Source organism: Leptonychotes weddellii, chromosome 6 (genome assembly GCF_054177405.1).
Source record: "Leptonychotes weddellii isolate Sample4059 chromosome 6, ASM5417740v2, whole genome shotgun sequence".
Taxonomy (NCBI): domain Eukaryota; kingdom Metazoa; phylum Chordata; class Mammalia; order Carnivora; family Phocidae; genus Leptonychotes; species Leptonychotes weddellii.
This window is the reverse complement of record NC_138374.1, coordinates 185,600-213,193: the sequence shown is the minus strand read 5'-3', so window position 1 is coordinate 213,193 and position 27,594 is coordinate 185,600. Positions and strand designations below refer to the sequence as shown.

General features: G+C 58.6%; 1 protein-coding gene across 1 annotated transcript; it reads left to right on the top strand.

The window, feature by feature from the left end:
• Window positions 1–14,351: 14,351 nt before the first annotated feature.
• Window positions 14,352–19,742, top strand: LOC115936559 (uncharacterized). The gene is made up of 2 exons (XM_031016844.2): window positions 14,352–14,580; window positions 16,073–19,742. The coding sequence occupies exon 2, from the start codon at window positions 16,140–16,142 to the stop codon at window positions 17,367–17,369; it is 1,230 nt and encodes a 409-aa protein (XP_030872704.2). The 5' UTR covers window positions 14,352–14,580; window positions 16,073–16,139; the 3' UTR covers window positions 17,370–19,742.
• Window positions 19,743–27,594: the final 7,852 nt, after the last annotated feature.

Below are 27,594 nucleotides of genomic sequence, written 5' to 3'. Positions count from 1 at the left end.
GAGCTGAAACCCTGATTCCCAGACCTCATTCCTGTGATTGCCAGAAGCCCCGAGAAGCCAGAAGTGGTTTGAGGAAGGCCTGTAAATCCCAGGGGAGGGGTGTCAGGACAGCGAGGGGTGTTGAGCGGCACTGGCCTCAGCTGGGCAGCCCCTGGAGTAAGACCCAGGACCCGAGCGCAACCCCCTCAAAACTCCTTAGCTATGGAAAGAGAGGAAGAAGCCTCACAGCCTCACGGACTAACATTTTCCTCCGCTGAATTCTCATTGACGTACATGAATTCTCAAAACAAATGCAGCCTCAACGCTGGTGATTTTCTAGCCAACCTGTCTCTGCTCCGGCCACTGAGAAGTGGGAGTTCTTCCTGCAAAGGGATGCTCCCAGCCAGGACTGAGCCACTGAGGGGAAGCTTCTGGGGTTTGTAATCCGGCCTAATCCTGTCGGACCTCAGATCACCGCAGGCTTGGAGGAAGGCCACACATAGCAGTCCCAGCCGAGACTGGCCATGGTGACAGGCCAGGAGAGTGGCCCACTCCCAGCCCTGAGCCCCTCAGGGCCCTGGGGGTCTGGGTCCAGGACAAGCTGACAGGCAGATGGACCAGCCTTGCCTGACTCTCTGTGGCCTACCCTCAGCCCAGCGGAGGTCCAGGGCCGAAATAAACCAAAGCTGGGCCTCCACAGCCACTTTAGTTGGGTGGGTCAGAACCAGATGGGAGACACTGGGGTTCTTAGGAGGCGTTCTGGAGTTCTGGTTCACACTGAGCACTGATCCTGCCTCAGGAAGTACATGAAAAGAAGTGGTGCCTCCAAGCTGACTACTTCTGTTCCTGAAAATGGCAAGTGGGAGGCCGTATCCTGGTATGAGGCTCCAACAGGCCAGCCCCAGAAAGTGGTGGTCTCCCCAGCCTCCCTGCGCCGCCTCAGCCCATGCCTGGTTAAGGGGAAGGAGGGCCCTGGGCCGCTTGGGCCCAGTCTACCCTCCATAGTGGCCTCTGGGCAAGCCTTGACCTCTCCAGCAACAGAGAAAGTGAGGGACACTCCCCACACTCAGGGCAGGGAACACATCCCTCAACAGGCCTCAAGCCACTGGGGCAAAGAGAAGGACATTGGGTGTGTGGTTAGGGAAACCCAAAGCATGAAACCTGAGCAGAGAATCTAACGCCAGGAGTGTTTTGGGAACAGAGGCAAGGCCAATGAAGCTGGCACTGTGGAAGGAGGCCAGAAAGGGAAATAGATCGAGGGCTCATGAAAAGTAACCTTGGGACCATGACTTCTAAGTGAGGGGGGTGGGGTGTGCAGGACTGGACATGAAGCTTTAGATGGCCACTCCAATGTAGGAGCTATCCCTGCCTCACAGATTACGCCAGTGTGGGTGGCGTGGCCTTGGGGACTGCTGAGACCTTACCAGGAGCCCCCACTTCCCACCTCCAGTGGGGGGATGGGGGAGGCGAGGCTGCACTTGGGAGCTCTGTGTAGAGGTCCACAGAATTCCCCTTCTTGATCGAAGGCAACAGGCAATGAGTTGTGTGCATCTGGACGAATCATGGCCCAAGAACTGTTATGTCTGAAAGCAATCTAAACTAGAAAGTGATCTGGGCGCCTGGTGGCTCCCTTGGGGAAGTGTCTGCCTTTGACTCAGGTCCTAGGATGGAGTCCCGCATGAGGCTCCCTGCTCAGCGGGGGAGTCTGCTTCTCCCTCTGCCCCTCCCCCAGCTCATAGTCTCTCTCTAATAAAGAAAATCTTAAAATAAAATAAAATAGAAAGTAAATAACAATCTAGTAGCTAATTTAGTCCTGGCCTAAAAGACCATTTAAGACTGGGCAGCTGGGCTAACATTTCTGGCAGTGGGTCTGACTGCCCACGATTGGTCCCCAGTCCTGGGGGAAGGAGGCTGCTGGGCAAGTCTGGGCCCTGGGCTTTGGTCAGGAGGGCCTGGAGGCTGCTGTGTGTCCCTGCTCCCATGGGCAGGCTCAGGGGTGGTGAAGGAAAGTCCGGCTCTGCTTCGGGGATGCTGTGGGGCTCCCCTGCCTCAAGTTCTCCTTCACGGGTCCAGAATAGGCGATTCTGGGGCACTGGCCCAGGGCAGGCACTGGGCAAGGGGGCTGCTCTGGCTGCCGTGAGGGCCTTTTTCAGCGTTTCCAAAGGGAGGACAGCGTTCTGAAGGGAGGACGGAACCGGTGACCCTCCGCTTCCCTGCAGGAGCATCCGGTCGGGAGACGCGCCCAGAGAGGGCTGTGGCTGGGCACCGGGGCCAGGCTCAGGCCGGAGGCGTGGACTGGCCACACTCGAGTGCTCTGGCCGCCCTGCTGGGGCTGTTAGCCTCAAGGCCCGTGCCCCGCGGCCCCTTTGTCATGCACATGAGGGCGCTGAGGCTGAGAAAGGCTCTCCTTCAAACACGTTGTCAGCAATGACGAGCACTTTTCTTTCCGGATCCGCGGGCTTGGCACACGCCTGCTGTCCCAAGGGGCCCCTCATGGAAGGCCAGTTCTTTGTCCCTCGAGGTGCGCGGCTGACAGCCCCAGGCAGCTGCTGCGCGGTCAAAGGCTCTATAGAGAGTCTCTGCAGGTGAGCCTCCTGCCGGGGCGCCCCGTCAAAGGCTCTTTGAGACGTCACCGGGGAGCGGGCTCTGCGCGTGTGGCTGCTCACAGCGCCGGCACAATGGGCGCGCCACTCAACGGGCGACCCCGCCGCCGCCCCGCCCGCGCGCGCTACGGCCGGGGGGGCGTCCGGGGTGGAGGCCGCCGGGTCTCGCTGTCCTGCGGCAGGCCTCCCGCTCCCCGCCTCCCCACCTCTCCCGCCTCCCTGCTCCCACAACGCCGGGCCTCCCCGGCCTCCCCCTCTCCGGCCTCTCCCCGCTCCCCGGCCTCCCGGGCCTCCCGCCGGCCGCGGGTAATTGCTCCTTTGAAGCCCTGGCCGGCGTGGTGGCGCCCTGAGCGTTCCCACCCGGCGCCCGGGGCTGCGGTCCGGCCCGCGGGGTTGCAGCTCCTTTTCAGCTTGATTAAAACCAGCCCTGCGCGGGGGGAGCGGTCCGCCCCGCGAGGCGGCCGGCCGGGGGGGCGGGGCCTACGCTCTGCGGGAAGCCCCGCCCCGCGCCGCGCCCCTCCCGCCCCGAGCGGGGACCGCGCCCGCCCTGCCTGTGGGAGGCCAAGCGTGGCCCGCAGTCCTAGGGCCCCAAGGCGACCAGGTGACACTCCTAGGACTCACTGTCCACAAGCAGCACGAGGTCCCACTGCTCTGGTCCTCCTCATGGTGTTTGGTTTTGTTTTTAGTGTTTGTTGAAAGAATGAGAAGGAAAGGAAAATGCTGGAAGCTTTAGGGGATAGTGCCACGGAGAAGACCCCCCGCCCCGACCTCAATCGCCCTGGATGGGACCTCAGGCCTCAGAAGCTGTGCTGGGAGGGGCCTGGGGGTGGGTGGGTGTGAAGAACCCCAGGCGCCCTGACCCTGGGAGCTCCAGCTGGTGGCTCAGGGACAGGAGTGTCCTTGGGGTCTAGCTCCCAACCCCTCAGCCCCCCAGCTCTGCCCTCTGGGGTGAGGGCCAGCAGACATGGAGTTGTGGGGAGGTTGGAGGGGCAGCACCTGCTGTTTGCACACATGTCCCTGGGAAGTCTGTTCTCCGCCTGGAGCAGATCAGCTCTTCTTGCTAGTGCACAGTGTGTGATATGAAAACACTTCATTCACTCACCATTCATACTGAACAAACAGCTGTGGGGCTTCTGCCAGATATGGCCAGGCCCTGCATGCGGCCCTGGGAGGGATTGACTTGACCCTGGGCCTTGAGGATCCAGGAAATGGCTCTGGAGAAGAACAACCCTTTGGAGCTTTTGCCCCAGCCCTTGCCCCATCCTCCAGCCTCAGGCTGCATCCCCAGTCCCAGGCTGCAACCCTAGCCCTAGGCTGCACCCCTAGCTCCAGGCTGCACCTCCAGCCCCAGGCTGCACCCCTAGCCGCAGGCTGCACCTCCAGCCCCGGGCTGCACCCCTAGCCCCGGGCTGCACCCCTAGCCCCAAGCTGCACCCCTAGCCCTGGGCTGCACACCTAGTCCCGGGCTGCACCCCTAGCCCCAGGCTGCACCCCTAGCCACAGGCTGCACCTCCAGCCCCCGGCTGCACCCCTAGCCCCAGGCTGCACACCTAGCCCCAGGCTGTACCCTCAGCCCCAGGCTGCACCCCAGCCCCAGGTTGCACCTCCAGCCCCAGCCCTTGCCCCATCCCCCAGCCTCAAGCTGCACCCCTGGCCCCAGGCTGCACAAGGGGCTTGCCTGCCCTGGGGTTTTGGGTTGGGGGTGAGGCTTCAGGGACTCTGGGAGGTCAGGCAACACTGTCCAGGGCACTGGGTCATGTGGTAAAGAGCACAGGAGACACCTCCTGGCAGGGCCTGAGTGAGACCGCAGGCACAGATGTGGAAAGCCCAATGGCCATTTCTCAGAACTGTATCTACCCAGGACCAGACATGCAGGCAGCACTGGGTGGCGTCCAGGCTCCTAGACTTACAGCCCCCTGGAATTCCCTGGGGCGTTCCAACAGCGGCTGCCCCCCAGCCCAGGAGACAGCAGCCTCTTGTTAGCTGAAAGAATGAAGGTTCCCTCAGTCAGTCCTAAATCTATGCCCAACCTGTCCTCTGAGCATTACGTGCCCCTGCCCACTCTCCCTTCCCTGCTCTTGTCCCTACAGCCTCTCACCCCTGGGCCGTGTCTCCCCACAGGCCACCCTCTGCCCGCCCTACTCATGCTGGGTCAAGGCTCCAGTGACCTCCTAGGCGGGCATCAGGTTCTGGCCTTGCTCTTTTACCTTCTCAAACCACTCGGAACAGCTGCCCATACTCAGTGATGGCCACCATCTTCCTGGTGAGAGCAGCCACTCTCCCTTCGTGGACTCCAGACAGACCACCATCTGGAGGCTTGGCCCCTGAGTGGACTTGTATGCTCGGTGCACAGCAGGTAGAGGGCCTGCAGAATGGAGCCTTCTCCCTGGGCCTGGCGCCCAGGCTGTGTTCCATGGACACCCAGATATCCCTCTAGTAGGATCTTCTTGCTTTGGTTTCCCTGGGCCTTGTTCACCCGCTGAGGCTTGGGCTCCTCCTTTCCCTCCCTTTTTCCTGCAGCTGAGCATCGCAGAACAACACGGGGTTCAGGTCACTGGGAAGGCGTCTCAGGACCTGGTTCTCCCCTCCCCCCACACATGACCCACCCCTCCTGCCCGCAGCCCCAGTGAGCCTCCGTACCTTGCGGTGCAGGGTTCTTGGTTCTACTTGCTGTTTGGGGCCTCTCAGTTTGGCTGTTCCTCTGCGCAGTGTGGGGGCCTCCAGACAGGGCCCCAGGAGGTGGTTCTCAAGTCTAGCACCAGCCTCCACCTTGTGACTGTGCCCAGGTGCTGGACCAGGAGGGGCCACAGGTGCCTCCAAATCTGAGATCCTGAATGCAAAGATGTCACTTGACCAGGGGCATGCCTCCATCAGCGAACTTCAGCAGACCAGACAAAGGCACACCATGTGTGGATGTGGCCCCCATAGGGCCTCCCTTGCCTCCCATCAGTCACCTTCCCAGGGAGGTCTCCCCTGACCACCAGTGGCCACATCCCCTGTCCTTCTCAGCCCTTAGGACCACTTACAGGATCATCCCTCTCCCTTTTCTCTGTCTCCCTACTAGAGTGGATGTTCATGTGTTTGCCGGGTGTTCCTCAGCATGGACCAGAAAGCCCACAGGAGGCCACACACCTGTTGTGGGGGGCTGCAGCCCATGGGTCTGGGCTGCCCAGGGGCCACCACCTCACCAGGGCAACGGGCATGCAGCTGAGGGCCTCGGTCTCCCCTAATGATCAGAGAGGATGCAGGGTGTCGGGGGGTCACCTCCAGCCCCACGTGAGGCTCGGAGACCCAGGCTCACATGCCATCTTCATGTGTCTCGGGTGACAGTAACTTTGCTTATTTTAACGATTTCCTTCGAGGTAGAGCAAGACCAGGCCACCCTGCTGTGGACACCGACCAGCGTCGGGCCACCACAGCCCCGCTCGCTCAGGAGACCACGTCCTGAGCTGGCAGGTCGGGGCAGCCCCGGAGCCATGTGGCTCCAAGCAGGGGCCAGGGGACGTCCGTCCTCCAGTGGGGCATGAGGTCCCGGACTGGGAGCTGGTCCCATGCCTGCTGGAAAGTGACCCTGAGAGCCAGCCCTGCTCTGCTCTTGCTCTGAGGTCCTGGGCTGCCTGCCTGAGGGCAGCTGGCCTCCGCTCCGCACCCGAATGTCCAGCTATAGGCCTGGCCGGGCAGGGCACCTGAGGCGTCCTGAAGGCCCCAGTCCCTGGACTGACGGACTAGGAAAGACAGAGAGGAGCACCTGGAAGCGGCGTCAACACCTACCTGTCCTGGGCTGGGGAACAATCTGGAGAAGGATGTGGGGCCCCCACTCAGTCTCTCCACCCCCGAGTCTGGGGGCTTCCTTCAGCAGCGGCCTCTCCCCTCCCGGCCCGGTAGGGATGGCACCAAGCTGCACCTGTTTCCAAACCCTCTTCAGGGTGCAAGCAGGTGAAGAAAGGAGCATCCTGTGTGTGCCCTAACGTAGCGAATCACCCCTGGGGCCGTATGAGCCACGGTGGCCCTCGGGAGCCCTACTGTGCAGCCGGGAGCTAGAGACCCACGAGCTCGGACACGCAGTTTCTCACGGCCCCCAGCGGCTCCCACCGCAACTGTGCGTGGGACAAGCTCCGTGGCAGTTTTCTGGGTCAGATGTTGTTCTCCGTCCGGAAGGAAGTCAAAAGAAACGCTTTGTTGACACGGAGCAGATGTGAGCTTTTCCTCTGGGTTCAGACGTTAGCGTGAGGGCTGGTGAGGCGCGGGGGGCTGGCCTGGGTGGCAGAGCACAGTGTTGGGTCTGATTTCCAGGCTCCCCGCTCAGTGAAGGGACCCGAGAGCGGGACACTTCCTGCCCGCTGACAGGAAGCAGCTGACCTTGGTCACTGGGGTAAGCTGGAGCCACCCCCGGCCTTCGACCTCCAGAGGGCGTGCGGGGAAGGGGTGTCAGGACAGCCAAGCCAGAGTGGGGACAGGACCTGGCTTCCTCAGGCTGTAGGGCTGCTCCAACCTGGAGAGTGACGGACACGGCAGGGTCAGGACCAAATCTGGGCTGGGGCGCACCCAGAGCTGGCCCTGCCCTCGTGGGCCCAGAGTTCAGGTCCAGAGGAGGCAGACGTGTCTCTCCCCTTGCTGGTGTGGGGGAAGGGGCAGAAACAGCACCGGGGCCCTGACCCCCCAGGCTCTCGGGTGGGCAGTGAGGGACCCTGTCCACGTAGCCAGAGGGGCTGCGTCGGGATCCGCTGATTTGCTTCCAGCGGTTCAGCCCAGGGGAGGGCTAGCAGGGTTTCCATCTCTTTCTCTTGAGCTTTTCTAGGACGGCGTTTGGACTCAAGCCCACCCAGACCAGCAGCTTCCCCGCCGCTGCCTAGGGGTGCGTCTGGTCTGCATGGGGCCCACTGAGAAGGAAAGCCTCGAATGCTCCCTGCCCTCTGACCACAGGCCAGCCCCGGGCCTGTGCCCGTCTGGCCCCACCCTCAGACTCAGGGCTGCACACACTCACGTGGCACCTCAGTGGGACTGGAGATGTCCTCGAACCTTTGGAGGGAGTCCTTGGAGAGGGCTCCCCAAGAGGGAGGACCGGGGTCAGCAGAGAGAGAGACCCCTCAGCCTCAGGCCTCCCCCTGTTGCCAGGACCATGGTTGGGGTCTCAGGGCTGGGACCACATGGTGCCCCCTCTGTGGCTGTGGGCTGCCAAGGACACCTGGCCTCCTGAGTGACCCCAATGACCTTGGCCAAGCTACCAGGCTGTGGGCAGCATGTTCTCTACCAGCCACCAGGGACCCCAGTGCCCAGGATCCCCCCCCTTGGCAGAAACTTGACACCTTGCCTGGAGACTGCCAGACAGGAGATGTCTGACCAAGGGCTGGGGGGCAGCATCCTGCTAAGGCCGTGAACGAGGAGAAGTGAATGCTGGGCTGCACACAAAGTGAGAGGCAGCTCTGTCTGAGCCATGGGCGGGGGGCGGGGGTGGGAGGGGGGATGGCCCCAGAGCCTGCGGTGCAGACATGGGGACTTCCCTCCATCCAGGCTCTGGGAGGGGCCCCCACCCGAGGCTCTCTGTGTTCTGGGACCCAGCTCAACATGGAGCACTGGCGCGAGCCAAGCTACTCATGCTATTTGACAAGGTCCAAGTATGGGGGACGATCCTGAAAGCAGGAGACTCCACAGCTGGCTCCTGCTATTCTCTTTCATTTTGTTTATGGCAATCTTTATAATTGTGGGAATATTTCTGGGGTTTCATGATAAAGTGACTACTCATCTTAGTTACGCCTATCTAAGCAATCATAGTGAAACTAATTCCACGAAGAATTAGTTTCTATAGAACGAAATAACAAGATGGTCACGCTCTGTCTAGCACCTTTCTCTTTGCGTACTGTTTTTTAGTTTTAGCGAAAGTCAATAAGCGGAAATCAATAAAGGTCATGTTAATCATTACAAAGGAAAAATGAAAGAAGCCTATGGCTGTAATCCAGAAAATGATCTAAGATTTGGAAAAACAAAAATATCCTAACATGTAAATAAAGTTCCTCCGAGGCTGTCAGGAGGAGATGCTTGCAACCTGATCCTGTGTCTGTGTCTCCTCACTCACCGACGCCGTCCTTTCCTACGGGAGACCCACCCCGGCTGGAGCTGGACTCCAGCAGAGCACGGTGCCCAGCACAATCTCTGATCCTGGTCGTCCGGAAGGCCCATCTCCACCTGCCCTTACCTGGCAGGGGCTCCCCTCCCATCCCCACATCAGAGGCCTTTGAAGCAAGGATCCCTTCTGGGTGGGCGGGGGGGGGGCAGGTCTGAGGCCTGAGCCCTGGGCCTGGAGCTGCAGCTGGGATGGACACGGCTGACCCATGGCTGAGTCACGGCAGAGGAGCCTGTCATGTGCAGGGCTGACGGGAGCTTGGTCCTCTCTCCCTCCCTCCCCAAACATATCTGCGGCTGGCCGGCCAGCTGTGCCGGGGGCTGGATACACAGACCCCACAGATGCTGTCCGCCTCATGGAGCCCAGCCAGGTGAGGCTATGAGCCAGGAGGCAGGTGCTGGGGGCTGCGGAGGAGAGGGATGGCTTGGCAGAGCCATGACACAGGGATGGAGCGCTTGGCGTGGCCGGAGCCCTGGGAGTGAAGGGGCAGAGGAGGGGAGGGCCTGGAGCCAGCAGGGTCCCTCTGCACCCAGGAGACGCCCGTGGCCGTCCAGACACCGTTCAAAGAGGCTCGGACAGCAGCGCCGAGGTCTTCTGGTCCAACCTTAATGAGAAGGAAGGAGGAGAGCCGCCTGTCCTTCAGGAGAGGTGAGGACCGACCTCAGGAGAGTGTGGTGAAGGGGGCTGGGAGGTGAGCAGGAGAGGCACGGGAGTGGCTGGCTCACTCTCTGGTTCTCCAGATCAAGAGGGGAGGGGTAGGGGGAGGAGAATTACAGCCCAGGCCCCGAGGAGCTAGGGCGCAGGGGCTCTCTTGGCTGTCTGAAGAAAACACACAAAGCCCCAGAGGGCTTGGCTGGCGTGGCTCCGTGGTTCCGTGGCTCCGGCAGGTGGCGCTTCCTCCCTGCTGATCCAGCTGCATTTCTGCTCCGCAGCACCTCCACCTCCTGAGTTCCCAGCGCTTTGCTTACACAGCCCTACCTTTCCTATGCCATCTTGGTTTGTTTTAGTTGAAATATAATACACAGAACATAAAATTTACCACTCTAAAGTGTGCATTTTAGTGGGTTTTAGTGTATCCACAAGGTTGTGCGGCTGTCACAATTCTCTAATTCCAGAACATTGTCGCGGTCCTGGTAAGAAACCCCGTCCCCCATTAGCTGCCGTTCCCTTTTCCCCTCCGCCCCTGCCCCGGCAACCGCTAATCTACTTTTTAGCTGGATTTGCCTGTTCCACACATCGCCGGTAAGCGGAATCAGACACGATGTGGTCTTTGTGCCTGGCCCCTTTCACTCCGGATGCTGCTTCCCGAGGCTCATCCACACTGCAGCGTGTACAACACACTTTGTTCCTTCAGTGGTTGGGCCACACTCCATTGTGCGGATTGACCCCTTCATCAGCTGTGGGACATCTGGGTTGATCCCACCATCTGGCCATCGTGGGTAAAATGCCATCGTATTTTATGAGTAATGCTATAGAACAGCATGTTTTCAGGGCCCAGGAGGATGTGTCCTAGCAGGAGCATCTGTGGCCTCTACTCCCACGGACCACAGACCCACCCTGGTGGCGTCTCAGCTGCCTTCTGGCCAGGCTCCACCTCCCGACCTGACTCTGAACTTCCTTCAGTGCCTGGGAAGGAGGGGGTGTTCCTGGACCTTTGCTGGGGCCAACCTGCTAGTTTTAAAGTGTGGCAACACATTAATAAAACAACAACAACAAAACCCCCCAGAAACTTTAGGTCAAACAAAGCTCCCTGCCACCTTGCTTGGCTAAAGCCCTGCCCTTGACCTCAGAGAGGCAGCATCTGCCCTTTTCAGCTGAGCCACGTGAGATTAAGGGTCCGTCCCAGGGCCACGTGGATAGTAAGGGCAGAGCTAGGGTCGCAGGGAGCCTTACAATTTCTGTTCTTCCTTGACCGATTCAGCCCTACCTCAGATGCTTAATAGCCATGGGCTGGAAAGTGGGGTGACCACCAAGGGACAGGACAGCCAGGTGCTGGGCAGGACCACCCCAGTGAGGCAGCAGCCCGCCTCTTGTGTCCCAGCCCTACACATTCTGGTCTCGAGTGTTGGGAGCACGGGCTTGCTTTCCAGACTCTGTCCCCACTAACACACGGGAGGGGGCCCCAGGTGACCCAGGAACCCAGGAAGTGGTCATGTCCACACTCAGCTCTCCCACCAGACTGGGCTCAGAGGTGCACAAGGGCTGATGGCCCTTGGATGCACTCAGGACTGGGGAGACCAGAGCCAGGTCTGGCTGGAAGGGCAGGCAAGAGGCCCTGACTGCCCCCGTGTGGGCCTGGGGAGCTGGGGTGCCATGGCCAGCAGCCTAATGACCACCTGCCTTCTTGCCACCTTCCTCCAGCACAGGGTTCTCTCCTCCCTCCGTCCCTTGCTCTCCTTTCTAGGTACCCCCAGCACTGGCCCAGGATGACCAGGACCTGGGCTGGTCCCTGCCTGTGGGAGGGACGAACTTGCCCGTGGTTGCCCCACGAGGCAGCGGCCCACTGCCCTCTCTTCCCTCCCTGCTCCGTCTCCCTCTCCCTTCTTTTTCTCCTTCCCTTCCCTCTCCCTTCCCTCCCCTTCCTCCTTACCCTCCCTTTCTCTCCCTAACTCCTGTCATTCCTTCCTCCCATTTCCAGGGGCTTTGATAATCCATCACCTGTCAAATGGTGAGGGGACCTGGAGCGGGGTGCAGAGAGGGGGAAGGGAGAAGGTTATTCTCGGTTGGGTGCTGAGCAGCATGCCCACAGAGAAGTGAAGACAGGCCCAGAGAGCCACACCATCCCTGGGAAGCTTCCAGAGTGCCGGGGCAGGGCACAGAGCTGGGAAGCAGGAGCCCAGGTGGGACAGGAAAGCGGCGCCCTCTGCAGAGTCCCTGAGGTCTGGGGGGCCTGAACCGAGTGGGGTGCAGGCAAGGGGGTCACTCAGGCAGGCACGTCTGCCCTGAGTCGCTGATAGCTTAGGACTGCAATGTTGTCTGTGTCACTGACTAGGACCCAAGGACAACTGACCACGGCCCAGAGGGTCCCTGACTACAGACAGGGAGGGGGACATGGTGGCTGCCCATGCCCAGCCCACCCCCGAGGGTCTGCACTCCGTGAGCAGCCTTGACCCTTGACTGAGGAGCCATGGAAGGGGAAGGGAGGGTCACCTTCCCTGCAGCATCTCGCCCCCACCTCGGCCGGGGCTGGGCTGCGCACCCAGGCACCTCCCCAGATCCCCCTCGCTGGGCCAGACCCCTCTTCTTGGTGCTGGACCCCCAGTGACCTGCCTGGAGTGCGGTGGATGGGGCGGGCCCAGGCCAGGGACCCCCCCTCCCCCACCCCCAGGGTCACCTCCTCCCCCACCGCCACCCCCAGAGGAGCGGGGCCCTGCAGAACTGGGTCAGAGGCAGCGGCTGACCTCTCAGAACCACCCAGCACACACTGGAACTCTGGGAGCTAGGAGGCCAGGGTTGGTCACGCTGTTCTGAGACCCCAGATCCCTGGGAACCCGGCCCATGGCACTTAACCGCTAAGGAGCAAACAGGCTTTGGTGAAGAGCCAACAGCTGTCTGCTAGGGAAGCAGAGTTAACAAGGACGGTGTGTGGGGGGGTGATACGGGAGGGTTCGCGTTTGAACCCCCCAGCTCCCACTCCCGTGCTCCCCCCACCCTGAGGCTTGGGTTTGGAGCCCCAGGTCTGAGCCCGGCCTGGGCTCAGCAGGGTCCTCTGGAGGCCTGGGTGTGAGTGTGTGTGTGAGGGGGGGTGGGGGGATATAAAAATCCTCCGGTAGCGAAATGAAATCTGGGTCTGGGACCACCCCACCCTCCCAGACCTGGGTAAGTGTGACTGCAGAAAGTGGGGGGAGGAAGGGGTGTCCCCAAGTGCTACAGGACCCAGGAGTGCAGGTGGGTGTGCAGCCAGGGAGGGCTCTGGCCAGCAGACCTCCTGCCCAGGCTGCCCCCAGCTGTCAGGGGGCCTGGGAGTTATGACCCCACCACCCCTCTCTCGGCCCAGGTCACAGGAGCAAAGAGCAGTGATGTCTTCTGCCTCCCAGGGGCAGCGCTGACCGGGCTTTCCCTTGGAGCCGCTTCTTGCTCCCTCCCTCCCTCCCTCCCTTCCTTCCTGCAAGTGGAAACCACCCCTGAGCCCCATTAGCTTCTGCTGAACAGAAGAGGGAACTGAAGCAGGGAGGCCAGAAGCTTCTGCCCCTCTCCTCATTGGGTGGCACCCTAGGCCACCCTTGCTTCGGAAGAGTGGGTGTTGGTGAGGGGTGGGTGTCCATCTGATTGGGGGAAGGAGGGCAGGATGTGCAGGGAGGGGTGAACCCCTCGAAGAACTAGTTGTTGTGAAAATCTTCTTCATACCGGGCGCCTGGGTGGCTCAGTTGGTTAATTGTCTGATTTGTCTCAGGTCATGGTCTCAGGGTCCTGGGATAGAGCCCCGAGCCCCTGAGCCACCCCCTCCAGCCCTGAGCCCCTGAACCCACGAGCCCTGAGCCCCTTGAGCCCCCAGCCCTGCAGGCCGGCTCCACCCTCAGCCCACCCAGGAGTCTGCTTCTCCCTCTCCCTCTGCCCCTCTCCCTGCTTGTGTACTTGTTCTCTCTCTCTCTCTCTCAAATAAATAGTCTTAAAAAAAAAAAAAAGAAAGAAAATCTTTATCCTCCAAAAAGTGACAATGCTGAAGTGTGCATCCCTCGAAGTCCCATTATTTCGGGCACGAGTCCATCAGCTAGGCATATGGCTTTTTTTCTATGGGATTCAGTCCTCAAAGAGCAGACCCCTCTCTCCATGCCTCTTGGAGGACATCACTGGGTTGTGTTCCAAACCAGTAGGGACAAATCGGGGGCCACCGTGGTTCATACAGTGTGTGCCAGCTTCCCCAGCATCACCAGCATCAAGCTGCTTCATCAATTCTGGGTTTTGCTGGTTTCCCAGGAACAACACAGTATCTTGTGAGTTTGAGTTTCTTCCTCAGGTATGAGTTTGAATAGCGATTTCCTTAAGTGATCGCTTGTAGGGTGATGGCTCAGATTGGAGACACACCTTAGGCTCAGGTGGGAGGAGGTCTTGGAGGAGGGGACAGGGCCCTGAGGGACACAGACGGCTCCTCCCTTGGGTTATGAGTAGAACTGGGGAAAGGGCCAGTGATGGGGTATTGGGTGGGTTTCAGGAAACCGCCAAGAGGGGTGCAGCTCCCAGGCTGTTGTGTCCCCTTGGCCTGAGAGGGCAGGAGCGGGGGAGGTGACCCAAGCCCCACGTGGCTGTTTGGGGAGGCCACCCAGCAGCTGGGATCTTCTCTTGGAGGGTGCAGCCAGCCCCAAGGACACAGAGGATGCACTCCCACCCCTGCGCCTGGCCAGACCTGCTCAGCGAACCTGACCAGGAGCCACCGAGTCACACCCAGTCGTCCCCGTCACTTCTTCCAGCGGGAGGGCCTGGTCCAGCAGCCAGCAAGCCCAGCGGCTCCAGCAAAGTCCCCATCACACAGATTTCCAGAGCCTCGGATCTCCAGACCCGAGGGCTCCAGCCAGAATCTTTTCTCAGAAGGGGCAGTGCTGTGCCTCTTCTCCCTGTCCCGCCATCCCCATTCTGCAGGAGGGGCCTCCCTCAACTCGCTTCCTTCTTTCGGTTTCCCACTATTTGTGCTTTAGCAGAGAGGCCTCTAGAAAGTGTTGGGCGCAGACTTCCTCTGTCTGGGGACAGCGCGGGAGAGGGTCCCAGCTGCCTCCCAGGCCTCCCCTGAGGACCCACGTGAGGAGCAGCAGTGAGGAGCGAGCGGGGCTTGCTGGCCGAGAGCCTGCACTCTTCAGGCCATCGGGGCCCAGGACAGTGTCTGAGCCCCAGCGCTTAACTGTGGTGGAGCAAGTGCCCCCCGGACACGTCCTTACCCACGCGGTGAGAGAAAGGGGGTGGCCAGCCCTCCCGGAGCGGGAACCCTGTGAGAGCAGGCTTTTCGGGGTGTCCCCCAGAGCCTTGATCCCCTGGTGTTCATGCCGCCTGGAAGGGGGTGGTCTGGGGGATGAGTCCCCTCCTTGTCACCCCCATGTGGGTGCCTTCCTCCCAGTCAGCAGGTAGAGCAGGTGGGGTAGGGGTCCCTGGGGAAGCAGAGAGTGGGCAGATGGGCTCCTTCCTCCTTCATCTCCCAGAGCTGCTCGCTGGTCCTCCTCTTGACTCTCCTGCTCCTGCTCACCCAAGAGGGGAGGGGTCTCAGCCGGGGACTGCCTGGCAGAGTGGCATCGTGGCCCACGGTGTGCCCGTGAGGCTGGCCGTCACACCAGGGCTCCAGGGGGCAGGGCGTCTGGGCAGGGTCACCTCAGCTAGCTGTGGGCACACGAGAAAATCGAGAAAATCTCCATGGTGAGTGCTGGGGAGACGGTGCTCGGGCAGACAGACCTCTGGTGGCCAGAGTTGCAGCTCAGTGCTCTGTTCACTGAGTCTGAGCAGCAGGATCTCGATGTGAGGGTCTTGAGCGGCACAGAGACAGTCCCAGTGCTTTCTGGGACCTGTGACTGCCTCCCTGGAGCAAGTATTATCGAGGACCCGTCTTCGTCCCCTTGGGCTCCGGACACAGCACCGTAGTCTGGGGGCTTAAGCAACAGTCATTTCTCAGTCTGGAGACTGGCGTTCTGGGGTCAGGGCGTCAGCACGGTCAGCTTCTGGTGCGGCCACCTCCTGGCTTGCCTGCTCGCTGCATCCTCACCGGTGGACGGCTGAGGCCGCCCTCCGGGGCCTCTTTATAGGGCACTCACCCCATCCGTGGGGCTCCACCCTCATGCCCCAATCACCTCCCAATACCGTCACCTGGGGGTTAGGGCTTCAACATGAGAATTTGGGGGACACAAACATCCAGTGTATAGCAACCCCTCCTTCCCAGGAACCACATGAACCACAACTGAAGAGAAAGAAAGGACGGGAAGGTGTGGCCACCGTGTGCACCAAGCCTTTCAAAGCCAATGTCTTGTGGACATCAAGGAAGCCCCCCCACCCCAGATGAGAACAGCCAGGCTGATTCCTCAGAGCGCACTGAATTGGGGGTCCCATGACACGTGTGTGTGGCAGAGACCCAGGGACAGGCAGGGGAGTGGGAGACGTCATAGTAGGAAGGGGGCTCAGGTGCCCCGGCGGAGGTTGGGAGCAGACAGCTAGAAGAGGGGCGTCCTTGAGGTTGGTACGGGGAGCATGCTGGCTTTCTCCAGTGGTCCTGAGTTGGAAGAGGGAGCGGTGAGTGGGAAAGCTGGTGCACACAGGACCCTCACGTCTGGTCACTGACCACCTCCTGGCAGGATTGGGCCAGTGGTTCTGGGGGCTGTGCGTGGCTTTCCGAGCTGGTGGTCCCATAGAGGTGGTCCCATAGTCTGCCCAGTCAGTCTGTCTCCATCTCTTGCAGCCCGAGGGCGGTTTTCTTCTCTGGAGACCAGAGGCAGCTTCCAGGGCTGGATTCCCAGGCGGCGCCCATGGATCCTGGCCCTGCGGAGGAAGGTGTGGCCCCGGCCATCTCCCCACTGAAGCCCGGCGAGAAGTTCCACCTGTTTGTGAGTTACAGCAGCATGGACACCATGTGGACGCGCGGGCTCATCAGCCGCCTGGAAGCGGACCTCCCGGGGCTGAGAATCTGCCTGCACGAGCGGGACTTCACCCCGGGCAGGAACGTCCTGGAGAACATGGCCGAGTGTATCCAGCAGAGCCAGAAGGTGCTGCTGGTGCTGAGCCAGGACTTTGTGCAGAGTCGCTGGTGCCTCCTGGAGGCTGACCTGTCCCTGTTCGGCTACTGCCTGGAGAGGAAGCTGGTCATCCCGGTCCTGCTGCGGCCCTGCCGGATCCCGCTGCACCTCAGCCACCTGACCTACCTGGAGGCCACAGACAGCCGCTTCTACCTCAAGGTGAAGCATGTCCTGTGCCAGCCCAACCACAGTCTGGGGTGCGCCCTGCCCGCCCGGCACTTGGCCTCCTCCCTCTACAGCGGAAAGACCCTCCTGACCCTGAACTGCATCAACAGGGACAGCTTGCCCTCGTGGAAGGTGGGGTCCTTCAGCACCCTGGCCGTCCCCGACCCCTTGAAGGAGGTGTTGGAGGACCCCGCGGTGTACAAGCATGCCGTGAGCATCCTGAACGGGGTGCAGTCCCCCAGGTCCTGCCTCCGGTACCTGGGCTGCAGGGTCCCCCTGGGCGTCTTCCTGATTGTCCTCTCCTTGGCAGCGCTCACCCTCCCCCTGATTCTGGGGCTGCAGCAAAACCCGCCGGCAGAGCGCTTCCTCCTAATCTCTGCCACCGTCTTTTTCTGCCCGCTCCTCATCGTCTTGGGGGTGAACAGCCTGTGCTGGTTCAGGAGATTTTCTCAGAAGAAGATGCGGGAGCTGGAGCTCAGAGTGGGCGAGGCCAACGTCCTGCTGGCGCCCCACTCCCTGCTGATGGGCTGTGACACCATGAACAAGCTGCACTTCGTGTACGTGCTGCTGGGGGACTGCAGGGGGGTCTTCCTGCAGGCCCCGCAGGGTGAGGCCCTGTTCCGGGAGGCCCTCCTGCGCTTCTCGTCCAGCTACACCTGCTGTGTGGCCCACGCACACTTCCCCGCCTGCGAGGACACCCAGGGGGCTCCAGGCCACCTGGAGCTGGGTCTGTGTTTCTGCCAGTTCGTCTCTCTGCAGCTGAAGAAACACAAGGGTCTTGGGGTTAACCCCGTGTGATGACAGGAGGGGCCCCCAGGGCTGTGGCTGGCCCTGCAGACATGGCCTCTCCGAGGCCCGGGTGGTGCACACGGGACCCTCACGTCTGGTCAGGACCTTCACCCTCGCCGAGGGCCCCACAGCCTGCTCTGAAGGCAGAGGTGACCACATCAGCCCAGGTGGCCTGACCGTTGGGGAGGGGCTTTTTTGTTGAGACTATGTGAGGGGAGGCTGGGGAAAGCAGCAGGTCCCCTTAGGATCTGGCCTGCTCTTCAGGAGGAGATGGTCACTGCCGCTGTCTGGGCGGCCGGTTCGTGTCCAGGGGACCAGGGCAGACCATGCTGGCTCCCTGTGGCCCCCTCCCTGAGCAGCTCTTCCAGGAACCTGCCCCTCATCCTGGGACACGGAGCGTGGGGATGCTGGGGTGCGCGGGGGCACCAGGCTGAGCGGAAGGACCCTGGGCCATTCACCCTCCGCCTTCAGGGCACCAGCACACAGCTATCGATTCTGAGAGCCTGTGAGGGGCCAGCCGCAGCCATCGTGGCGGAACGAGAAGGCTGCGTGTGTCCTCCGCGTGGACGCCCCGTCGGACCCGGGTCTCTGCTCCCTCCTGGCCTCAGCCTCAGCCTGTCCCCAGCCTCCCTTTCTGGGTGGAGGGTGTGCCTGTGCCTGGGGGGCTGTCGCCTGGTGGAGCCCTGTTCTCCACCCTGGTCTGCTCACCCTGGAGGCTGGCTTCCTGGGCTCAGACGTCACTCCGCACCCTGGTGTTTCTGGGCTTCTGCAGACGCTCTTCCCCGTGGGAGCAGGGAGCTATCTGTAGACAAGAACATGAAATGCTTGAGCTGGTTCTGTCTGTGGGGGCGGAACAGGGGGCACCATGGGGCCGAGCTGCACGGCCCCCTCCGCTCTGAGCCCTGCCCGGGGGGTGGGGGTGAAACCCTCAAACCCAACACCCGTGCCCATGTGAGGGTCAGTCAGGCTCCACAGAGACCCCCTTGGCTCCAGCTAGGGCAGGACTTTGGAAATGAGGGGTGGCCGCCGGAGCGCTGCCTTGAGCCTCAGCTCATCTGTGTGTAAATGAGCAGTTGGCAGGTGATCTCCCGACAGATTTGAAGTTAGTGCTGGGCACATGTCCCCAGAACGCCTGGGGTGCCCTTGGGCTCATGGCCAAGTGCCACACTGGTGAGTATTTGGCTCAGCTACTCTGGTTTGCTGACTTGCAAGCTCGGGCCCAGACCACAGCCACAGAGCAGCAAGCCCCTCATCTGACCCCCGAGCAGCCCTTACCCTGTGCCCACCTCCCAGGACCTTCCCCTTACGTGCCCCTTAGATAAGACCCCTCACCCCACACCATGGGTCTTACCAAAAGCCTGCTCTTGTGGTTTGAACTGACCAGTCTGGTCCTAGCTCAGGAGCCCCAGAGCACCCCACCCAGAGACCCTGGTATCGGTGGGAGCTTCTGATCCTGCCTTGTCTGCACTCCGCCTTGACCACACTACCTTGACGTGGCCTCTCCAGGCATGCGCACACCTCCTCCAGGACCCGCGAGCAACAAACTTCTCTATTTCAACTTCTCTTGTGGAAGCACAGCAGTTCCTGTGGTCTGTTGCTGAACCAAAGCTCCCCACCCTGCAGCCTGGACACTTAACACGTGTTAATGGAACACAGAGGCTGGACTGCTCACCTCTCTCCTGGGGCCAGGACTGCACCAGGAGGGTCGCCCTCGACAGGAGACTGGCCAGAGCAGATGTGTGAGGGGCAGAAAAGGGAGGGGCTCTGGACAAAGGCACAAGGTAGGACCCCGGGTCACAGGAAGACCTGCCAAGTATGGAATGGTCCCGTGAACCCCAGGGCTCGCTGGGTGGCTTTGGGTGCTGGAACTTTCTTGGGGGCAGTGCTTGGCACCAGGATCCACCCCAAGGGGTCCCAGCACCGGGTCTCTGAGATGTCCAAAGCAGGGGGCGTGGTCTGGGCCCCAGGCTGAGCAAGAGTCTCCCAGGAGCAGTGGGGATCCTCCAGCCCCCACAGTTGTGGCATGGGATGAGGACCCAACAGGCCCATCCGTACCCACTGTGGGCCAGGGCCAAGCTCCCAGAGGGCACACACGGTCCTCACGGACACCGAGGGCCCACTCTAGGCCATATCAGTGGCTGCTCTGTCTGGGGATGGTGCTGGGGGCCTGCAGGCCAAAGCCCAGCTGTGTGCAGGGGCCCCCACATGTGCACACAGCCGCCCACTCCTCAGGCAGTATTCCCACCCTACAGTGCTGTGCCGTGTGGCCCAGAGACAGCAGACGGATGAAAGAGAGATGACAAAGTCCTGTCACTTCAAAAGGCCATGATTTTTAAGGTCATGAAATAACACAGTTGTGCACACAATAAAGAGAAAACGTCTAAATGAACCACTTTATAGGACTGTTGATCTTTTACTCTGGCTGTGGGACATCCAAGTGGCTTTCACATTGTGCCAGCTCAGAAGGCCAAGGAGGCTGGGCCTGTGGGAGGCTGGGCCTGTGGGGCCCTGGGCCTCCAGCCTGGAGTCCTCCTCCAGCTCCCCATGCGGTATCCAGTCAGCGCCCCAGTTCTTGTGCAGATCCCCCTGCTGGGGCCGGAGTGTCAGGCTTGGGGGGATGCTAGGCCTAGAGGAGTGGTACCCCCAGCGCCCTCAGCAGAGCAGGGTCTGCTCATCAGCCCACTGAGGGGCTGGGGCTCTAACACTGCAGTCCTGGGAGCACCTCGCCAGGCTACTGGTCACTAGGTACCCCAGCTGCTGTCCGGGGCCAGCACTCAGTCTTGGTGCACCACCCACTGGTGTCCGCCCCGTGGGGCCTCTGAGGCAGCCCAGGGGCTGTCCATGAGATAGGAGATGAAGGCCTCCAAACTCCATTGCAGTTTGGGCCTGGCTCCTGTAGGGGTGACTGGGGCTTTCAGTGGACAGGCCCCAGGGCCCTATGAGACCCTTCAAGTCCTTCCGGGACTCCCCAGATTCCCTAGTGTGCCCCCTCCCCCACTGACCCTCCACCTGGCTGGCCTCTGCCCTCTGGGTTCTGGAGACCAGTTCTGGGGGCGTCTATTCAAAACATGCACCAGGTCTGGGGCGCCTGGGGGGCTCAGTCTGTTAAGCGTCTGCCTTCGGCTCAGGTCATGATCCCGGGGTCCAGGGATGGAGTCCCACGTCGTGCTCCCTGCTCAACAGGAAGTCTGCGTCTCCCTCTGCCCCCACCCCCCTCATGCTCTCTCTCTTTCTCAAATAAATAAATAAAATCTTAAAAAAACAATGCATCAGGTCAACTGTGGCCAGTTCAAGGAGCCCTATTCAACACCCCAGGATAGCTGCCACCTTCTGCTTGCCCTCACCCACTGCCCCACCCTGGGGAAGGGTCTCCATCCAAGAGAACACGCATGTGGATCTGTGTGTGGGGACACCTGGGGAGGGGAGAGAGTGAGAGTACATGTACATGCGTGTTTGCATGTATGTGTAAGTGTGCACGTGTCTGCCTTGCCTGTGTGTGTGAGTGTGCATTGTGTGAGTGTGTACCTTGCCTGCCTGCGTGAGTGTGCACGTGTGTGCATGTGAGTGTGCACAGGTGTGAGTGTGCACCTTGCCTCTGTGCGCGTGAGTGTGCACGCGTGGGAGTGTGCACCTTGCCTGCCTGCGTGAGTGTGCACGTGTGTGCATGAGCATGCGTGTGTCTGCACACGTGTGAGTGTGCACGTGTGTGCGTGCACCTTGCCTCTGTGCATGTGTGTGAGTGTGCACGTGTGTGCATGTGAGTGTGCACATGTGTGAGTGTGCACGTGTGCACCTTGCCTCTGTGCGTGGGAGTGTGCACCTTGCCTCTGTGCACACGTATGAGTGTGCATGTGTGGCACATGCATGCAAAGGGGACCCTGGAAGGGTCACCACATCATAGGACTCCTAGGAAGGAAGAGCCCGTGTTCTGGTTCCTCTGTTCCACGGTCTTCCTCAAGCAGCAGCCCCTCAGGGTCACACCTGGGGCCCACTGCAGGGTCTCACTAAGGGGTCACACCTAAGGTCACACTGTGGGTCACATGTTGGGGTCACATGGTGAGGCCACACCCTGGTGTCCCACTGTGGGTCCCACATTAGGGTCCCACTGCAAGGCCACCCAGGAGCCTGCAGTTCTAAGAGGTTCCAGGGTGCTGTGGCCGACTGCAGTGTGGTCACCCCCGTGAGCTGGGACTCCCTCCTCACTACCCCCTCACAGGCTCACCTTTCTGCTCTCAGCAGCTGGCAGGGGCCTGGCTGGGGGAGGTGCTCTGTGCTCCCGGCACTATGAGTGGACACGCTGGTGTGTCTCCGTTTCTGGGACGGTAGCATTGGTGAAGGTAATGACCAATTGAGGAGAGGCCTCCTACCGCTGGATCCCGCCCCTAAATCCCCAGGCCTGGCCCTCAGTGTTTGCCTGATGGGGAAAGGCACCTAACCTTGCAAGGACCCTGAGGATGGTGTTTAAGGGCTGCACTTGAGAGCTGCCCTGAAGAGATGGGAGGATGTGATAGGAAGTGGGGGAGAGTCACCGAGGCGGGCGGGGGGTGGTGGTGCAAAACAGCATACCTCGATGGGGCTGGTGGGTGTCTGTGGGCTTGTGCGTGTACATCCTCCCCAAAAGGGTGCAGTGCTCTGTGTCTGCCTGGTAGTTCCACAGTGGAAACCTCACCCAACCAAACAAAACTCATGTCCTACTTAAATTATACCCTCATGTGTCGATCACACTGAGATGGGCAGCCTAAGGAAGCAGATCTGCCCCGCCCCTGAACTCAGGGTTAACTCACAAAGGACCCACATGGTGCACGCAGCGTGTCCAGTAGAAGGATGGCCGGCCCCAAAGACCATGATGCCTTGTGTGTGACTCTGCCTGGTTTGACCTCAAACGGAGGGTCTAGGATTTCTTCTCCCCCTGAGCACAGAATTTCTCACATTGTCCCCGAATCTCATCATCCTGTGGGGTCCTGCATCAGGGAGCCTGTGAACTTGGGACACAGTCTATGTTTGCATAAGAATTGTTTTAACTTTCGGACATTTTATCTGACACTATCAACAATATGGGGTTCCACTCCAGGGCGTCTGGCTTGTGAAAGAGTTTTTGCAAGAGGTTTCTGTAAAATTTGGGTGAGAACAAAATTTAAAGGACACCCAGAGGATGTGTGGGACCCTGAGAAAGGAGCCGGCCAACGGCAGGGCGCCTGGCACTTGGCCCTTCGGGGAGCTGGCTCCTGCAGCCCGGGTCAGGTCTGCCCCAAGCCCTGGGTACACCATGAAGTCGTACTATCTCCTGCTGATGGAGCATAAGCAACTTGTTGCAGTTTGAAGGTTTAAATTTTATCTCAATAACCTTGGCTTTTAGTGTTAGATGTGTGAGACAATTTCAGTTTAAGATCTGACTGACTCTGATTTGGTTGTGTTCAACACTGAGTAGCATACAAATGCTCATAGAGGTTTTGTTAGGTAGGTTTGTAGGTCTGCATGATGTTCAAAATGCTTAGAATCTGATCTATCAATTTATGGTTAGAGCTTGAAATACCTAGGACATCTAATTAATCGAATTCATCATGTTTGTGAAATTCTTAAAAATTAGAGACTGAATATATCAAATGCTTAAGTTAATAGAATATTAATTACAGAGTAAGTGAAGACACACTCACACAAAAGTAACTAGATTCATAAGTAAGCTTTTAAATGGAGCTCTAAAGCTTGGGGAAGCTGGTGGAGAGGTTCAGGACAGACCTCCCCAGAATGTTCCATGTTGGCATACGGATTATTGTGAGCTGAAGGCACCTGAGACCCTGCAGGCTCAAGGGAAAATTTGTCCCCCTCTTAACTACACAGAAGAACCTAAATTGGGGGTCTTTCCCAGGATAAGGGTGATTAACAGATCAATTTCATCTGAGTGACCCATCTGCATGGCAGGGCAAGCATTTGCTCTTCTTATCACCCTGTGAAGTGCATCCCTTTCCTCTGAAGTCCCAGACCCCCACCCCCTTCTGCAGGATGACAAATGGACCTCATCAGCCTGACTTTGGAATTTCCATGCCAGCGTGGATTCCCCCTTACCGACGCCGTTAAATTTGATTTTCTCCTGCTAATCTGTCTCACGTCAATCTGATTCTTACTCAAGCTAGAAGGACCTTTGAGAGGTCAGGAATTCTTGCTCCCCGACACTGGTTTAAATTTATAATTGTAAATGATAACATTTTATAAATTAAAACATTTTAACTCAGCAAGACCACTCCTGGGAATTTGCCCTGAAGATAAATCTCCAACAATACAAAGCACATATGCATAAATTATTCATTGCGGCATTGTACTGCAAAATATTGTAAACCACCCAAACAGCCCCGGGTGGTGGGGTAATGGTGCATCTGTCAGTGGGCGCTGTGTGTTGGTGACGCGAACAAGGAGAGTGCGTTCACACCGTGCGCAGCGATTTTCCGTGTGTGTGAAGTGAATGTGCTGCAGTAAAAAATGTATTTGGCCTTTGTCCCCGGCTCCTAGGGCAGGGCTCCTAAAACCCTTGGGATTTCCTGAGCTGCAGAGTATCACTCAGAGCCACACTGGAGTTTATGCTGATGAGACAGGTCAGGGTGGGGTAGAGGCTGCTTGGGGGGCGGCTTTCAGCCCCACCCCTGACCTGTGGGAGGGAGGGGGTGAACACAGGTTATAGGAACTCGTGAGCAAGGAGATTCGGAGGGCTTCCAGATTGAACACTCAGGTGCAGGGAGGTTCGATGCTCCTGTGCCCACACCTGACCTTGTACCTCTCTTCCATCCGGCTGTCCCTGAGTTGTATACTTAATAATAAACTAGTACTCTAGTAAGTGCTTTCCTGAGTTCTGTAAGTCATGCTATGGAGTTATCAAATCTGAAGACGTGATCCCCCAACTTTGTAGTCGAGTTGGACAGAAATGCAGGTGGCCTAAAGACCTGATACTTGTGACGGGCGTCAGAACCAGGAGGCAGGCTCCTGAGATAGCGGGGTCTGTGCTAGCTCTGGGGAGTTAATGTCGGCGTAGGATTGAATTGTAGGACACCCAGGTCGTGCTGGAGAATTGGAGAATTGATTGTCATTTGTGTGGGGGAAAAAATCCTTACAGTGAAAAAATGTCAAACAGGACAAATAAAATGCAGATGTATCTGCTTATTTGTGCAAAAAGATGCACAGACAGGCTGAACTAGAAACTAAGGAGATTGATTTCTCTCAGGGGCGGGAGGGAGCCCAGTGACTTATCCGAAATCCTGCTAATGTTTTACATACTAAAAAATAATAGGATAAAATCAACAAAAATGGAGGAAGGACCCAAAAACAGAGTGCAAGCGGTAATAAGTGACTCCGTGATATATCAATGGAATAGCACAACCACAGTGAGGTGAAGAACACAGTATTTTAACTATATACTCTCAAATTAAAGACAGAACTCTAGATAAGCACCAGATTCTAGTTTGTTCGCTTATTTGTGTCATCGAATGGCTTGCCAATTCTGAAAAGGACTCCAATGTATTCTAAGACTAAGCAAGTAAATATATTGAGAACAGGTTTCTCCAACAGGTTTCTCCCTGTTGGAGGGGGAGTTATCAATAAGGGAGGAGCGAACTAGAATAAACCCTGAGATTTGGGGTTGGGATTGGCGGGATCACTATGCACTCATGGAGACGCGTGCATGTTGTACATGCCGCACACTCTATAGATACTGTATGGACACATTGTATAGCTTCACATGGGCTGGGTCTACGCACGGATACACACTTGCATGCACACGCACGTGTGTATATGCACACACACAGATACACTTACAGAGACGAGCGAACTATAGATCGTGTGTGTGTGAATGTCTATATTATATATCACACCCCCAGCTCTATGTACCCAGAGTGCCTGAAGCAGCACCCACAACCAGCACCCCGATCCCCGTGGCACAAGTCAAGCCTGGAGCATCTTTGTGCAAGAAAGTAAGGAAGTGCCCAGAGACTGACTTCCATGAGCCCGATACGAAACAATGTGAACACAAAAATAAATACTGATAGCAGTGGATTTTAGCCTATTGAATAAAATGGGAATCAATGGGTCACACTGATGTAAATAAATGAGTAAATAAATGATTGGGGGGTAGGGATGACAGTCAATCTCCCAGAAAGGGGAGGAGGGAGAGGTTTTCTTTATGGTAAACTAATAGAACGTCAACCAATTAGGTGTAGAAAAAATGCTGAATTTAGACAATCACCACTTGGAAAATACAGTATTATTGATTCAGTTAAGAATGGTCAATGAATGCTAAAATGAGGGAGGAGTTGGTGAGGACCAAGATATTTATATAGTCTCAGAGCCATCTTCCCACAAAATGTGTATGAATTTACAAAGGGCAAATGGTAAGGTCACAGGGCAAAACTCATCAAAGCCACCTTAGCTGAGTGACCTAAGTTAACCTCAGGGGTGGACAACCAGACCTCACGTGGCTCCTGACGTGACACTGAGGGGAACAAGCATCACTCCCGGGAATGCATCCTCCAGCTGATCATGACAACACACCTCACGCGTGTGAGCTGAGGCCAGTCTACAGATCACCTGGCCTGCAGGCTTCAGAACCGCCAAGGTCATGACAGACAGACTGAGCTGCCCCAAGTGAGAAACGGGTAAGGAGGATGTGGCCAGGCTCCTGGACCGTATCTCAGGCCAGATTTTTTTTTCTACAAAGGACATTATTGAGACAATTGGGAACATGTTAATAAGGTACATAGATTAAATAAGAGTATTGTTTCGAAGTTAAATTCCTGATTTTGATCATTGCATGAAATAAGCACATGCCCTTCCTAGGAAATCCACACTGAGGTATTTAAGGGTAAAGAGGCAACTTCCTCTCCAAGGCTCAGAAACTTTAGCCAGGTGACTATCAGAGAGATGGTACCTGCTAGAGAAAGACAGGAATAGGGGGACAGATGACAGGTCATGACTGGCAGATGAGCAGATGGATGGAGGGCTGGCTGGACAGATAAGAGCCCAGTGATGATGGACACAGTACTCACAGCCCAGCCCTGACCTGCCCACCCCCACTCCCCCCACCTGGCCTCCAGCGTGTCCATGGTTTCTCTGGAACACTTCGAACACCTGTCTCACCCACTTCCTGGTCACTGCCCCCTGTTCCAAAGCTGCTCAGACCCCTCACCTTGCCTCCCTGGCCTGGAAGCTGGATAGTCCCATATCGTCTGAGCGCCTGGCCCTGTGTCCCCCCACATGACCGCACTAGGGCCAAGGGGGTCCCCCCAGGACTCTGACCCATGTCACCCAACACTGGGAAGCACGCTGAAAATGCCTGTCTCTTTCCTGTTTCTTTTGCATGAGCTCCCAAGGCTGTCATCCCTACCTCCCAACCCAGCCGTTAGTGCTAGGGCCTGAGTTCACCTCTCACCAGGTGGGGTGTCTGGGCTTAGGATCAAAGCCCTCAGAGGAGGATAGGTGCTGGAGTGGGGGCCATGGTCAAGCCTAGCCAGGCGGGAGCAGACCTGGGCTTCCCAGTGCTGAAGCAGAGGGGGAGGTGGGCCATGCTGTGGGCTGGGTAAAGAGACTCTTGCCAACTCCAACATCCTCAGACCTCCCACTTCCCCTCTAGCTCCAAGGGAATGGGAGATGGGGGTGCTCTGGGAGCAGAGAGCCCTTTCATGCCCCAGGGATGGGCTGACATCCCCTCTCCTGTGGCCCAGGGCCCGGTGGATCCATGCATTCTCTCATTTCTTCAGTGACTCATGCCTGTGGGCAGGCAGTTGGGGGCAGGAACCACATGTGGGTGCTTGCCCAGAACAGGGGAATTCAGATACTCCCGTCAAATGGGGTAGTTGTGTGGGGACCAGGAACGGCAGCAGGGGATGGAGCAGCTCTGCTGGATGTAGGGTAGGGGGTAGTCAGGGATGGAGCCCAGATCCTAGAGGCTCCCCTGAACAGAGGTGAGCTTATTTCTTTGCAGTCAGCCGAGCAATGGACCAGACAAAGCCCTGTCCACGCTGGGCCCTGACACCCAGGGCGGCTCGCCCAGTGGCCCTGGCCTTGTCCCTGTCCGTGAACCGCGGCTTCCCAGGGCAGCTCACTGCCCCTCTACCACCGCTCTTCAGGATCCTTCAGGGTCCCTCTGGGCAGTAGGGGTTTGGCATGATGCCAGTGCTCACCCACGCGGGGGGGTGGGAAGGCAGGAAAGAGGCCAGCGGGACGGAGGATGCTCAGGAGAAACAAGAGACCCAGG

Excerpts from the sequence above, each read along its gene's own strand:
- LOC115936559 (XM_031016844.2), top strand. The coding sequence starts at position 16,140 with ATGGATCCTGGCCCTGCGGAGGAAGGTGTGGCCCCGGCCATCTCCCCA.